This window comes from Melospiza georgiana, chromosome 16 (assembly GCF_028018845.1).
Source record: "Melospiza georgiana isolate bMelGeo1 chromosome 16, bMelGeo1.pri, whole genome shotgun sequence".
NCBI classification, from domain to species: Eukaryota; Metazoa; Chordata; class Aves; order Passeriformes; family Passerellidae; genus Melospiza; species Melospiza georgiana.
In genome coordinates, this window is record NC_080445.1 from 3479494 (window position 1) to 3494824 (window position 15331).

The window sequence follows — 15331 nt, forward strand, 5'->3', positions numbered from 1 at the left end:
AGGGATTGTGTTGTGCATGTGGAGTGGGGTTAGCAAGATCTATCCTCGCCATGAGAGGTGGAGGAGGATAGATCTGTGCTGTGAATGTGTTAAAATGGGGTTATTTTCAGGCTGGAAATTGTATCTCCTGCAGATAAAAATATAAGTGTTGTGGTAAAAATGCTGACAAGGGACTGTCTTCAGTTGTCTTTCTGTAGCGTGACGCTGTGTGTGAGCAGGAGGCTGCAATAACCACCAGGCACCTCATTGTGTGTGCTCTGTATTTTCTGTAGCCTGAGGAGCAGCCACTGCCATCCTGCCTTTTAAATCTGTTCTACCTGAGTGCCTCTGAAATACTGGAGCTGCAGGGCACCCTTTTGCCCTTGCACATGCAGGGTGTAAGTGCTGAAGGAATGTGATGCTGGGGAGCCAGTGGGGCTGAGCCAGTGGAGCTGGATTGATCATGAATTTTCCTGCAAAATTTTCCCTTTTTTTCCCCCCATTTTCCTCCCCAGCTGCTCGCTGAGTCACTCTCTGCTCAGCCAGCTCTCAGGTCTGGCACGAGGGGCTGTACAGATTGATTTTTAATTTTTCCCCCCCTGTTTTTGCTGAAAATTGCTGAATTTCACAGCTAGATGGGATGGATGGAGAAGGTCTTCCTACCCCACAGCATGTCACTGAACTCAGGCACGGTTTTGCTGCTTTTCAGGCAGGTGGTTTTCACGTCTCAGAATAAAGTTCATCTGGATTTGTTTTCTCTTTGGCAAAATGTGATGTAAAACCAGCAGTTGTGACCCGTTTTCTGGAAGGGGAAGGAATCTGATCCAAATTTGCTGTGGATTTTTTTTTTTTGCATGTGGTTTTTATGCAAGGAGTGAACAGGATTGTGGATTTCTTGGTATTGACTGCAGGACTGTAGGGTTAGTAGCATTTTCATATCACAAGGAACGAGTCTGAGCAACTGAAATGGGGAAGGAATTTTTATGCAGTTAAAAATTAGTATTCTCTGACAATCAGATGTATGCTACAGAGATAAGCCATCCATGTTAAAAAAAAGGCAAAAAAAGCTGCCAGTTACCTCAGTTGATAAAATACAAGAATGAGAACATTGTTTTCTGATATTCCTGTTCTTTCTAATATCATGGAAAAATAACACTTGTGTTATTGTGTTTTTTTTTTCTGAGCAACCAAGTGTTGAGGACGTTTTTATCTATCCCAGAGGGCATATGTGAAAAGAAAAGGATTTTCATGTTCATTCCAGCTCATTTTGAAGGGATCTGTTTTCTCATTTGGCTGGATTTCAGACACAAGGATAGTGGCTGGTAGGAGCTGGGGAGTGGGCTCAGAACAGGGCTCCTGCTAGTGGTGGAAATTTTCCAGCAGCCTCAATGATCCTACTTAAGCCCTCAATTTCAAAAGAAATGAAATATCTTTTCCAGACCCACGGTTTGCAGTTAAATATATATATTTTTATAGATCTGTGTGCTCATATATGTGTGTGTATAAGTGTGTGTGTGTGGTATATGTGCATCTGTGAAGTGGCTTGCTCACCAGCACTCAGTGGATGAGATGCTGTTAAATTAATTGCCTCTGAGCTGCTGACAGACTCTTGGGAAGCGCTGTAGGGAGGGAAGGTGCCACTCTCAGAGCATCTACCCCCAAAATACCTGCTGTGTACACACCCTAGAGGAAACCCCCAGCCCACTGCTCTGCAGGTGGCAGCTGAGGCAGGCAGTGAAGGTGATTTCTTTGCCAGAATTAGATTTTGGCTGTGAGCAGCTCTTCCTGCCTGCAGTGAGCTGGGCTTCCCTATCCTGAGCTGTAGAGAGGGAAATGAAAGGCATGGAGAGGGTTCAAACACTGCTCCTTGTCTCCAGCACTACCTACACTTTCCTCCCTTATGCATTCCAAATCCATTGCTTTCAAATGATTATTTCTCCCCCCTCTCTTTGCATTTTTGCTTCCTGCTCCTTCTCCTCCCTATGTTCCCCTTGCCTCCCGCCATGGCTCAGGCTGCTCTCTGGTATTCCCCTTCCCTGCTGATCCCTGGTTCTGATTACACTAATGGATTTCATTATGGAAGAAGTGTTGGTGGGCGGGAGGGGAATCCCACAGCTCCCAGGTCGGGATTTTCAAAGGAATTAAGCTTTTAATTCCTCCTGAAAGCTGTAGGGAAGGGGTGCCTGGCATCCTTTTCAAATCTGCCAGCACCCTGCTCTTCCCTCCCTTGCCCCCAGTGGGTTGTCTTTGCCGTACCCTGTATTGCTGTGTCCTTGCAGGGTGGTGGCAGGCAGGGTGACAGCGGCTCTATGGCTGCAAGGACACGTGTGTGCCCGTGGCCAGCGTCCTGTGGCTCAGTCCTGGGTGGCTCAGTGCCACCTTGGTGGGCACAGAGCAGCAGGAGGGTTGCGCTCCGGGCTGGGGCTGTGGCTGGGGCACGGCTCCGTGAGGTTTGTAACGCGCTCCCTGTTCTCTGCGTGCCAGATTCCAGCTCCGAGGAGGAGGATGATGACGATGAGGAGGAAGAGGAGGAAGCAGAGGACTATGGCACGGATGGCACAGACCGGCTGTCGTCACCTGCCCTGGATGAGAGTGGCCTGGGCCTTCTGGCCAGGTTTGCTGCCAGCGCCATGCCCAGCCCCATCGTTCCCCCTCCGCTCTCCATCATCCAGCTGGAGGCCAAGCAGAAGGCCAAGAAGAAGGAGGAGAGGCAGAGCCTGATGGGTGAGTCCCATGGTGGTGCTGTGGGGGCAAGGTGGAAGGTTTGGGAGGTGCCAGCTGAGCTGCAAGAGAGCAGGTTGTGTACCCAGACACTGAGCTGCCCTAGTTTTGCTTTGGCAGCTTGGTCCTGATGCTGAAGGTGGAGAAAGTGGCTGATAGGGAGATAAATGCCAGTCATGGACATGACATCCCTAGGGACAGCTGTGACTCTGTCAATGTTTCCTCTTTTCCTCCTTGGCAAATTCTCAACAAGACATGCTGCAAAGGCAAGCAGGGGGATGCTGCATCCCCTTGGACAGAGTGCAGAAGGCACTGAAGTGCTGTTAAATTTTAGAGAAGGAAGCATGTGCTAAATGCAGCTGATCTTGGATACCCAAGGGAAGCACAGACACCCAAGCAGAAGAGAAGCTCTTTCCATCAGCCCATCCCATCAGCTTCCTTATAGAAACCAGCCAGAGAGACTTGAAAAAAACATTCCTTCCTCTGCTCCTGTGTTTGCAGTGCCAGAATCTGGTTTTCTGCCCTGTCTCAGTGTCAATGTATTGGGAATTTAATTTCTTCCCTTCCCCATGCCCTGCTGCACAAGTGCCCATTGGTGACATTGTTCCTGGTCAGACAGATCTATATGGGTTCCATTTATAAATTCTCTATTAATATTTATTAAGTGATAATGGAATTTATAGCATGCTTCAGAATGGAAAATGATGTCCTCCTTGGGAGCCTGGCTTGTTTTAGCACTGTTTCCATGCTATATTAGGCTTTTGCCAACTTGTTCCAACAGCCTCTGCTAAGAATTTATTGTCTTGTAATCTGCTCTCCTTGAAACTGGAAGCATCTAGAAATTACCTCATGCAGTACTGAGAGAGGAGAAGGAGTGTTTTAATTTCCAATGGGTTTTTCATTTTGAGCTTTGCCAGCTTTGTTTTTGACATGCTGGCTCTTTTTCTCTCCATGCTGGGGCTGTCTCAGGGGAAGAGGATTGGGTAGAAGATGAGAGCAGTTTTCCTGCAGACTGAATTTACCGAGGAAAGTGAGTGTATTTGAGAGAAGGACCAAGAGAAGATGCTTTCCTTGCTTGTGCCGTGTACATTTTCATTTTCCCACGTGAATGTTGTTTGCCTGCCTCCTGCCCATGTTGCTGGATGTAGGTGCTGCCTCAGTTTCTCTTCTACCCCTCTTGCTTTCCTTTATCAGGTTCAGGGGAAAACAGTGAAGGTGAGGAACATCTTGGCATTACTGCAGTATTTCAGGCCTCTGGGTACTGCTGTGCTCGTGGTGCTGAGCAGAGGCCAATGTGAGGGGAATTCCATTTGCCACAGACAAAAGATCATTTACCTCTCTTGACTTTAAGGCAACTCCTTGAGCCGGTGAAAGGATTTGTGGTGTCTGTTGGCCAATTGGGAAAAAAAAAAGCTTGAAATTTTGGCTTATTCCATTTGTTAAAAGACATTGTTCTCCTGAAACAAAGGTGAAACTGGAGAGGACTCCCACCAGGAGAGAAGCAGGGATCAGCTTTTGGGGTTTATGCTTGGTTTCAGCTGAGCAGCTCCTTTTTGAGGAGAGGCATGTTAAACTATATTTTCTCTTCAGAGCTTCCCTGCAGGGTTTTGCCTGTGGGAGAAAGGAGAAGATGGAGGCAGGGAACACACTGAACCACACTGCCTGAATTGTTGGCCTCTGGTTTGGAGCAGGGCAGGCTTACTTCCAGGGAATTTCCAGAGTGTTTTATGGGTCAGAAATGGAGGTCTGAGGGATGTGAGGATTGGAAAGAGGAACAAGCAAGAGCTCTATTGAGCAGGCACAGCATCTCCCATGGAGCCCAGAGGTTTCCAGCAGGATGTGTCCCCTCTTGGCTCAGCCAGGGCTCTGACTGATGGTTCAATCCTTTGCACCTAGGGACAGAATTTGAGTACACTGACTCGGAGAGCGAGATCAAGATCAGGAAGAAGTCTCCGTCAGGGCTGCTGCGCGGCAAGAAGGGGCCGCTGGAGCCCAGCAGCATCCCGGCCAGCCAGGCCCCCAGCAGCCTGGACTCCACATCTGGGAGCGTTGACAAGGCCAAGCTGGGCTCTGAGAAAGGCCGAAAGCTGAAGAAATTCAAATCCCCCAAGGACCTGAGCTTTGAGTTCGGGCTGGAGGCCAGCGATGACGACCTGTGGAACCGGCGCCGCAGCGAGCGCATCTTCCTCCACGACGCCACCACCTCCTCGGCCATGCTGACATCCACAGCCCCTGCCAGCTCCACCCCCGTCCCCAAACCTGGCCGCTGCGGCAAGGGGGCCCCCATGAGCCCCAAAAAGGAGAGCAGCAAGGGCAAGGACAGGAAGGAGCTCAGCAAGGTGAGGAACGTGCTGGCCAGATTGGTGTTGGGACGCTTGGGAGCTGGCGGTGAAGGGAGGGCAATAAACTCCACTAAGGTAGAGGAGAGTTGAGTCCTGTCTCAGCAGTTGTTTGGCTGCCCCCTGGACACCCAGAGGCTCTGTCAGACTTGGGTCTGACTTGCAGTGGGTAAAAGCCATGTTTGAATGGGGCTGGTTACTTCTGTCACCCTCCATGTCCCAAATCCATTCTGTTTGGGTGGCCAGAGTTGATGATGCTGCATTAAAACAGATCCTGAGAAATCTCTCTCCCACTCTCTGCATGAGGTTGTCCTCTTGCTGACCTGTGGCCCCCAGACTGGCCTTTAAAGCTGTTCCCCTTTTACATGGTGACTTCTGAGGGCTGTCCCTGGCTGGGGGTGACTGTGGTCTCTGGGTTACTGGCTTTTCATCTAAGCTGAATGCTTGGCTCCCTCTGGCTCCAGTTCAGTTCATGGCAGTGTTATGGAAGAACACTGATGGAGAGAGTTAGACAAGTTAGTTATGACATGAGGCCAACTGGGATCTTCTTGGAGCTCTTTGGAGGCAGATTTGATGGGCAGGAGTTGCTCTCCAGGGTAATGAAAAGCTCTTCCCAAAATGTGTGAAACCAGAAAGCAGAGCTGGGAGGTGTAGGATGTGATGTGGGCAGTGAACTAACTGCTGGCTGAACATAATCCTACCTGTGCATAGCCTGCCTTGCTCCACCTTTGCCCTCTCCTTGGACCCAGATCTTTACCAATCTTCTCTTTACTGATGGAAATATTTTGTTTTTATTTTCAGCAGCGGAAGAAGGGTAAAGAAACGCCCTGCTGCTCCTCCTCCTCATCCATGTCTCCTCCTGGCATCCCCAGCTCCCCCTCTGATGTTCGGGTCAGCCTGGCAAGTGCCCTGGGCTCCACCAAGAAGAGCAAAGCTAAGGTGAAAGCCAAGGAGGTGAAAAAAGAGGTGAGGGACTGGTTCTAGTGTGGCTGGACTGGAGGGTGGCTGGCAGAGCACCTGGGCTGTTGCAATGTGAGGGATGGAAAGCAGAGGTGCAGGTTTTGCTGGGTCTGTGACAGGCAAAGGACTGGTTTGAAAAGCCTAAAACTCTCTGATAGTACCTGCTGCTACCATCTGGTGTTCATTTGCCTTCATCCCCCAAATCAGTGAGCAGGCAGGATTTTCTCCAAGGCTGCCACGGGGTGGAGGGAGAGCTTGCATGGACAGCAAGGACCAAGGAGATGGTGATGGAGTAGCCTTGCTCAGCACTGGGGCACAGCTGGTTCCTGCTCCACTGCTGCAGCCTGTCATCTCTCATAACACACATTGCTGCCTTCTCACATGATTTCTGTGTGATGCTTATGGTCTGTGTGTAACAGCAAGGAACCTATCATGGAGACTGCAGAAGAAATAGGAGCAGTGCCTGGTGCCTGTTCGGGGAAGGCAGAGGCTCAGGAGCACTGTGGTGAATGCACAGCAAAACTAGAGCTCCACAGCCTCTCTGCCAGCCTCTGAGTGAGGATGTGGGAAATAGCTTTTGGTTAACTGCTGGTGATGCTTGGGGGATGAAGGCAGCAAAAAGTCTGGGTACCCCCACTTAACTCTCCATGCTGAGGATGGAGGCAGGTTTGTCCTGATATCCTCAGGAGGGAGGTGAGAAGGGATCAGGCTGTTTCCTGTGGTAATCCAGCTGATGTGCTGCTTGCTGTCCTGCAGAACCGAGGGAAAGGAGGAGCTGTCAGCAAGCTCATGGAGAGCATGGCAGCAGAGGAGGATTTTGAACCCAACCAAGACAGCAGCTTCTCAGAGGATGAGAACATCCCACTGAGCATGCTGGTTGAGAGGCCACCCACACCAGGTAAGGGCAGGATCTTATAGGTAGGGGAGCTGGCCAGGTTTCCCAGGGCTGCTCAGAGGACAACTGTGCTGCTTTCACACATTCCTCATCCAAAGCCATGAGTCTTTGGGGTGGAGACACCACTTTCTCAGTCAATTCAGTAAAAACTAAGCCTGATCAGCATGGCTCACTCTGACATCTAGTTGAAGCCCAGTCTCTGAGTTGTCCTGTTTTCATTCCTGGTATGATAATTATTATTACCAAGAGAGGGAACAGTGATGCTGGGATTATTAAGTTTCCTTCTCCCCTCACTGTCCCTTTCCCATGTGTGGTTCTCTCTAATCCCCATCATTCTCCCACACCTCACAGCTCCCCGCTCCTGCATCATTGACAAGGATGAGCTGAAGGATGGCCTGCGTGTCCTCATCCCCATGGATGACAAACTGCTCTATGCTGGGCACGTCAAGACAGTGCATTCACCAGACATGTGAGTGGAGGGGCTGCTGTATCCACCTGGGGTCTGCCAGAAAATGGGGACATAGCTGCTGTATGGATCAGTTTGGGGGTTGTGTAGAGCTGGCTGCCCAGAGACTGACAATGTCTGGCAGGGAGGGAAGGAGAGTCCACTCTGGTTTATCAGCACTGAGGGAAATCCAATTACCTCTCATGAAGTGCTCTCACATCCTCTCCCCTCAGAGGAAGGCGTTACCTGGAGGGGGTGGTGTCTCCCATGTGCTGTGTCTGACCCAGCCTTTGTGTTTCAGATACCGCGTGGTGGTGGAGGGCGAGAGGGGGAACCGTCCCCACATTTACTGCCTGGAGCAGCTCCTGCAGGAAGCGGTATGTGCTGCCACAGCTGCCTGTGCTCGGTGCCCATGGCCTGCTCTGGGGTGGGGGAGGCTAGCAGGGAGCTCTTTCCTCCTGCAGCTGCAGGGAAATGTCCCTTGCCATCCATAGAGCTGCTTTGCTTCATGCCAGCTGTGGAGGGATGGTCTGTGCTGGTGCCAGGGTGGTCAGAGATTGCCTTCCTCTTGCCCTGAGCAGATCATCGATGTGAAGCCCCCCTCAGTGCGGTTCCTGCCCGAGGGCACGAGGATTGCAGCCTACTGGAGCCAGCAGTACCGCTGCCTCTACCCGGGGACGGTTGTCCGAGGTAAGGCCACCCTGCCTGTGCTCTGAACCTGGGATGTCTCAGCCCTGTGTGTGCTCAGGGATCTCAGGCTTGTCTGGGCAAGCCCTCACCTCTGCTGGGAGTGTCCTGGAAGTCAGAGCCTGGCTTGTTCTCTCCTCCAGGTCATGCCCCTCTCATTAATGATGCAGATTTAGTAACATCCTGAAGATTTAGGAAGAGGTTTGAGCAATTTAGGAGCTTAAGTACATCAAGGACATTTAATACATTTCAGAAAGTTAGAATTTATTCCAAGCATCGATTATTTCTGAGGCTGTGGAGGTTTCTAAATCACCTGGATACTCACAACTATTGTTCTGAAATGAAACACCAGTCTGGTCCCATTAGAAAGTTGGTGAGTTGTCCTGAATGGCTCAGGACAATTCTGCCATGGCTGGTGTTGTTTTTGGGATCTTGGTCGTACCACATATGTAAAAGGGAATAATTACTTATGATGTGTAAACCAGTAATGCTAGTGCAAGAAGAGAGGCTGAGAACACAACTTAATTCTCTTGGAGAAGGTGAAAAACAGCAATTTATGATGGCTGAGAGTAGTTAAAAATTCAGCTTAAAAAAAAAGATATTTCAGTGAAAGGAGAGAAGTTAATTTCTGCAAATAAAGGGAAATAGTGGAGAGAGGTGGGAAGTCAAACTGGAATGGCTGTTATGTTCTGGAGCAGTGCTGCTGATGGGGAATTTCACACTGAGTGGGCTGGTTTAGTGTTATCAGGGACTTTCCATTGCAGAGTGAGCCTTCTGTGCCCTCCCTGCACAGCCCAGGACAGGTGAAGTGGGTGCTTTGCAGCTGCTGCAGCACCCCTGTCTTTCCCCATGTCCCCACTTCCATTACAAGGGGTTTGTACTCTGATGTTTGTTGCTAATCCCATCTGCTGCTCCCCCATCCCACAGGAACCCTGGATCTGGAGGAAGATGGTGATCTCATCACCGTAGAGTTCGATGACGGGGACACGGGACGCATCCCACTGTCTCACATTCGGCTTCTCCCACCTGACTACAAGATCCAGTGTGAGTCTTGCTGTTCAGTTTATTGCAAGACACTTCCTGCTCTGACATATATGGAGTTTTGGGCTGCTTTCCTCAAATTTTGGGACAATTTCACAGACTTTCAGTCACAAAGATTGCACCATCAATTACAGAACACGGAGCTGGGGTGGGATATCACCCATAAGGAAAAAGGCCCAGTCCCTGTTGCAGATTTGGTTGGGATACTTTCACTCTATCACATCTCTGTTTTATGTGTAATTTGACTGCATTTGAACATCTCTTTGACCTGTTCCAGGTGCTGAGCCTTCCCCTGCCCTTTTGGTGCCCAGCACCAAGCGCAGAAGCCGTAAATCCAGCAAAGACACTGGAGAAGGAAAAGAGGGATCTGCCCTGGGGTCAGAGGAGCCTGTGTCAAAGGGCAAAGGGCGAGGCAGAAAGCCAAGTGTCAAGGCCAAAGCTGGTAAGTTGCACACAGCTGCCAGGCCTGGAGCTGAGGGAATCCTTGCACAGTTCCCCACTGTTCTCCCCAAGTTAGGGCTGTTGCTTGGAGCAGGATTTGGGTGAGGATGGATGCATTGCTTGAGTGCAAAGCACCTGTGCATCTCCCTCTGCTGTGGCTACAGTCTACAGGAGGCTGGCTTGGAAGCTGGCCTGTGCTGTGACAGCCTCCTTCTGTCAGTCAGGCATGTGGAGCACAGAGTCCTTTTTTTTGAGCTGAGCATCTCTGCAGCTGTCAATAGAGCCACAGGTACAGGAGATTTGTAGTTTGGTTCTCCTGAAGTTACAGCAGCACTCCTGGGCATTGTCCATCACTTCTCACAAGTACTGGCACCAGGCCAGGCTGTTCAGTGAGCATTGAAGACACCCCTTGTGCTCCTTTGGGGGTACCTGAGCAGGCAGGAACAAGCCATGCTTGGCCAGAGACCAGTCAGCACTGGTGTCTGCTTGTGTCTGAGCTAATAAAACCCATCTGGAGGGATAACATCATGTCTTTGTGTTTCTTCCCCTCTGCAGAAGAGGCTGCCTTGCCTGAAGAGAAGGATCAGGTGGAATCTTCACCTGTTACCTCCTCAGTCCCAGAGAAGCCAGCCTGCTTGAGCAAGCCAAGCATGAAGGGGTCGCGAAAATCGCAACCGCTGCCGACTGGAGGCTCTCCTGCTCCCACTGAGGAAAAGCGCTCAAAAGCCAGCAAAATGAAGATCTCCACGAAGCTGCACAGCCCCCCCCAACCCTCTTACCAGCCTGCTGTGTTTGGCAGCATCCTGGGCACGGAGCCCTACAGCGATCTCCCGGGAACGCTGGCGGCCTTTGGCTCCAGCGATGCTTCAGTGTCCAAAGCCAAGGCCAAGAAAGGGCGGCCCACAGAGGAGACACAAGAGTTTGGCACCATGGTCAAGGCTCAGAGGAAGCATGACAATGAAATCCTGATCAAACTGGACCATGAGGGTGTGATGTCTCCAAAGACAAAGAAGATGAAGGAGGCGATGAGGATGCTGGAGGACTCGAACCTGGCCAGTCGCAGAGATGGGAAGAGTCTCTTAGGGCTGGGCTATTCTGCTGCAGTGAGTGTGGAGGGCAAGCAGAAATCTTCCCGAGCCAAGGTGGCTGAGGGAGACCCTTCCCCTGCCAGCTTTGGAGGGAAGTTTGATGCCTCAGCAGAGAGCCTTGCTGCCTCGAAGGACCAGGAAGAAAAAGCAGCAGCTCCAGCAGGTGTGGAAGAGTCTGAGAGCAACAGCAGCGACAGCAGCTCGGAGTCAGAGGGAGAAGAGGAGGCTGAGAAGAACCAAGGGGAAGCCCAGGACAGCAGCTCAGCCAGCTCAAGAGCATCCACCCCTCTCTCTTCCTCCAACTCCTCCTCTTCTTCCTCTTCTAGCAGCAGCTCCTCTTCATCTTCATCTTCCTCCTCTTCCTCCACCTCATCAACCTCTTCTTCATCAAGCTCCAGCTCTTCTTCCTCCTCCACTACGGATGAAGATTCCTCCTGTAGCTCTGACGACGAAGTAGCTGAGGCCCAGCCGAGTTCCTCGGTGCAGCAAACCCTCCCACCCAAGCCAACCAAGCAGGCAGGGAAATCCCGGGCGTCCTCCCACCCGCAGAGCCAGAAGCAGCCGGCGCAGCAGCCGCAGCAGCAGCCGCAGCAGCAGCCGGCAGTGCCGCAGGGCGGCAACAAGAGCCGGCCCAAGAAGCGCGAGGGCATCCACCTGCCCACCACCAAGGAGCTGGCCAAGCGCCAGCGCCTGCCCTCCGTGGAGAACAGGCCCAAGATCGCCGCTTTCCTCCCGGCACGGCAGCTGTGGAAGTGGTTTGGGAAACCCACACAGGTAAATGCTCCGTAGTTCTCGGCACTCAGCACTGGTTTTGCCTTCTAGTGCCTCTTCCCTTTTCCTGGGGTGGTGGAGCTGCTGGCATGGTGTGCCACGTGTGCTGGGAGATGGCTGTTGGCTTTCACTGTGTTGGGGAAGCCACTCTGTGTGGTGTATCCCTCTGCCCCAATTCCTGTGGGAATACTGCCAACAGCAAAGGGATGCATGCAAGAGAGGGCAAACATTGGTTTGTAGGGAAAATGTGGGTGATCCCTGGCTGACCACTTGCATGATCCTCTCTTGGCAGAGACGAGGAATGAAAGGGAAGGCCAGGAAGCTGTTCTACAAGGCCATCGTGCGGGGCAAGGAGATCATCCGCATCGGAGACTGCGCCGTTTTCCTCTCCGCCGGCCGCCCCAACCTGCCCTACATCGGCCGCATCCAGAGCATGTGGGAGTCCTGGGGCAACAACATGGTGGTCAGAGTCAAATGGTTTTATCACCCAGAAGAAACCAACCCTGGGAAGAAACTCAATGAAGGCAAGGTAGGCTGGTCTCCTTTGCTGAGAGGGCTGCAAAGCTCCTTGCTCCCTTTTGTTTCCAACGAGGAGGAACACACCCAAAGCCCAGTTCGTTACTGGTACCTTGAAGGGGGTGGCCCCATGTTTTCATCTGTGGTGTGGGCAAGTCCAGTGTTGGGCCCTTGAAGAAGGGAGGGGTGGGTTTATTTGTATTAGGAAATAAAGACTTTTCTGTGAGTCCAAAAAAAGTGTCAAGATCCAGATCAAATCTTTAAAGTGTAAGAAGGATGGGCTTGGTGCTCAGAAACACTGAATTTTGCACATGTGTGCAGCTGGTTGACAGCAGGATTTATTCCTAGTGGCAGTGGGCAGGGGCTGAAGGTCCAAAAGCACATGTGGTGGGCAGGAGATGATGACATGGAAAAACAACAAATTCACCAGATTTTCATTTCTGTTTCCTCTTTTCTTCTTGGGCACAGCGCTGGGATCAGAAATCGGGCAGGAGTCTGGCCACAGCTTTGCAGGCATCCAACCAGAGGAAGGACTTTATGGAGGTTGGTGAGACTGGGAGAAGGTTGGGAGGGAATGCTGGGTACCCTGTAACAAATAAATACTGGAAGTGCCCCCCAAACTTCTCTGGCTCTTGATTTTTGCCTTGGCTGCCAAGTCTGCAGTGCCCCGGCCTTGGGGTGAATATTTCTGGGAGGGTGGAATAGCTGCAGGTGCTGGGTGTGGGGAAGAACAGGGAGCTGGTATCCAGCACCCATCTTTGCATTTGCATCCTTGAAATGAGGATGGCACACTCCTGGCCTCCATATTTCCCTGTATGTGTGCTTGGCAGCTGCAGCATTCCCATCGGTGGGAGCCAAGTGAGAGTCAGGGCTCAGGTTCAGTGGGATGGAGGGATTGTCCAGGCTGTCCATGGGTCTGTGCAGATTCCCAGTGCCCCTCTCCTGGGCTGGCTGTTGGGATGAGTGAGATATTCTTGAGTATGAGCAGAATCCTATCCCCTTATGATGAGTGTTTTTCCTACTTACTGAAGATGATGCTGTAAATGCTCTGTGATCTAATGGCTCCTTTTTTTTCCCACCTCCTTCCTTCTCTTCCTGTTGTGCAGAGAGCCCTCTACCAGTCCTCCCACGTGGATGAAAATGATGTCCAGACCATCTCACACAAGTGTCTTGTTGTTGGTCTGGATCAATACGAGCAGATGCTAAAGACAAAGAAATACCAAGACAGTGAGGACCTCTACTACCTTGCAGGGACCTACGAGCCCACCACGGGCATGATCTTCAACACTGACGGGGTCCCTGTCATCTGCTGACCGCCCAGGGGACACATGCCACCCCCTGGGAAGGGATGGGACAAACCTGAGGACGTGCCTGTTCAGACGACATGATTGTTTCTTTCAATGCTCATTTCTGTGTCACACTACAGACAGGAGAGCGCGAGAGACGCGAGGAGGAAGGAGAAGGCTGAAGAAAGGGGTTGGGGAAGCAGTTACAGGACTCGAGGAAGATGCCATTGGGGGGGTGGTGGTGGTGCTTGAACCCCAAGGCTCTTCTGGAAGTGGCTTTAAGTACGGTGACACTTGACCAACTTCTCCCTTCCTCCTTTTGGTCCAGGAAAGCACATGGGTCTCGTGATCATTTCACCAGCGGGACCCCCCGGCAGGAGGGATCCCTTTTGTGTCATTTTCCCCATCAGTAGCTCGGAAGCCGCCTGCACGTGGAAGGACCCTCTTGCCTTCTGCGTGCGCTCCTCTCCGTCCTTATATTCCCTTTCCTGCTTAGTTTCGCATGACCCTTTATAGGAAGGACAGGGTGAAAGAGAAAGGAGATGAGTCTCTCTCAGCGCCTCGTCTCGATCCTCTCAGAGCCTTTTTGCTGTTCCCTTTCCCTGAAGGCCCCTCCGGCAGCGTGTGGAGCACAACAGGGCAGGGCTGGCTCCAGCACGGAGATGGCAGAAGAGAATCCTCTGGCCTGGGAGGAGCCAGGTGGAAGAGGAACCAACATCCAGTCTTGAAAGCATTCTTCCCACTGCCTTGAACAAACTGAACCCCCTGCAGCTCTGCACCCCTTCTGCCTTGCGAAAGAGGGAGCAAGTAAGTGGCAAAGGGGGTGACACGTGGCAAACTGAGACCTCATCTTGGAGCTTGCAGTGAAGGGGCAGGAAAAGACTGGGAAAAACCACAGTGAAGGGGCAGGAAAAGACTGGGAAAAGCTGCTGCTTGGTGCTTGGAGGAGAGAAGATCAGAGGCCACTGGATTCTGGCATCCCTCACCCAGCTTTACCCACCATGCCTTGCCTGTGCTGAGACATGGAGCTGCTGGGAAGCCTTGCCCATGGTTTGAAGGGAATGGGGGCAGTGTGTGAACCCAGCTGTGCCTGCCCACGGCGCTCCCACAGCCAGAGCCCCGCTGCCACCTGGGGCTCAGGGACTGCACCGTTCAGCTGCCTCCATCCACAGAGGAGCTGAGCTCCCCTTGGGCACTGCCACCGCTGCTCCAGGCTTGCACCTGGCAAGAGGGAACACTGGAGGAGAACCTGAGGAGAACGACGCACCATCCTTGCACTTAAACAAAACTCCAAGAGACGCACTGATCTTTGCAACTCCCGACTCGCACTACGGATCGCCGGGACGCGGAGCGGGGCGACGCTTAAGCCAAGGACAGATTGGAAACTCTCCACCCTGGCTGCATGCCAGAGACTGGAGGCCAGGGCTCAGGGGTGAGGGACAGCCCCACAGAGTGACCCCTCGTCCTTTAAACAAACCACACATGGTGCTGAGCTCGTACCATCTCCAGCCCGGGCCACGGCGGACAGTGACGGTTCTAGCCTGTACAGTTTTAATGTACCAAAAGACTCTTTAGCCCTCCTGTATTATAAGTCTTTAAATGGATTCAACTTTTTAATTATAAATATAAATATAAATATATATATATAAATATAAACTTTTTAAAACTGTGAAAAAAATTATGAAATTATAAAAAACAAAAAAAGAAAAAAACCCACAACGGCAGAAATGAACACAGTCTGACGTTTAGAATATTATTTTTTATTTCCTGTTGGATTGTGATTGTAAATGATCTGGGAACAGGCACACCCCCCACGCTCAAAGTGTACTGTACTTCTAGAAGCAAATTGTGTGAGCATATTTTAAAGAGCGAGAGAGAGAGCGCGCGAGAGAGATTTTATGCTAATGTTAAATAGAAAGCACTTAAAACCCACTGCCTTCTATGGAACACAAGGATATTTCAGACAATCGAGAGGAAAGGAGAGCCAGGTTTTTGTCTTTTTGTTTTGTTTTGTTTATGTTTTGTTTAAAACAATTTTTTTGGCATTCTGTTTGTTGGAGAACTCCGTGTGATCTTTTTTCATAAAAAAAAAAAAAAATCTAATTGAAAAAAAGCAACCCAACGAAGCATCTTTCTTTGTCTCGCTTGTCCTGACCGCAGGG

The 15331-nt window shown here is 51.2% G+C and overlaps 1 protein-coding gene across 5 annotated transcripts in view; it reads left to right on the top strand.

Annotated features, from left to right (window-relative positions):
* The window catches only part of TNRC18 (trinucleotide repeat containing 18), a 54559-nt gene extending 39273 nt beyond the window's left edge, over nt 1-15286 (top strand). For 4 of the 5 annotated variants that reach the window (XM_058035930.1, XM_058035934.1, XM_058035933.1 and 1 more), the window contains 13 exons: nt 2464-2703; nt 4597-5039; nt 5841-6005; nt 6756-6897; nt 7246-7363; nt 7641-7716; nt 7921-8029; nt 8954-9070; nt 9345-9509; nt 10064-11370; nt 11660-11896; nt 12352-12426; nt 12990-15286. In XM_058035930.1, the coding sequence (XP_057891913.1) occupies nt 2464-2703; nt 4597-5039; nt 5841-6005; nt 6756-6897; nt 7246-7363; nt 7641-7716; nt 7921-8029; nt 8954-9070; nt 9345-9509; nt 10064-11370; nt 11660-11896; nt 12352-12426; nt 12990-13196 (3401 nt within the window). In that variant the 3' untranslated portion in view covers nt 13197-15286. The remainder of the gene's footprint in view (nt 1-2463; nt 2704-4596; nt 5040-5840; nt 6006-6755; nt 6898-7245; nt 7364-7640; nt 7717-7920; nt 8030-8953; nt 9071-9344; nt 9510-10063; nt 11371-11659; nt 11897-12351; nt 12427-12989) is intronic. The other variant, XM_058035931.1, reaches the window with a different exon arrangement.
* Nucleotides 15287-15331: the final 45 nt, after the last annotated feature.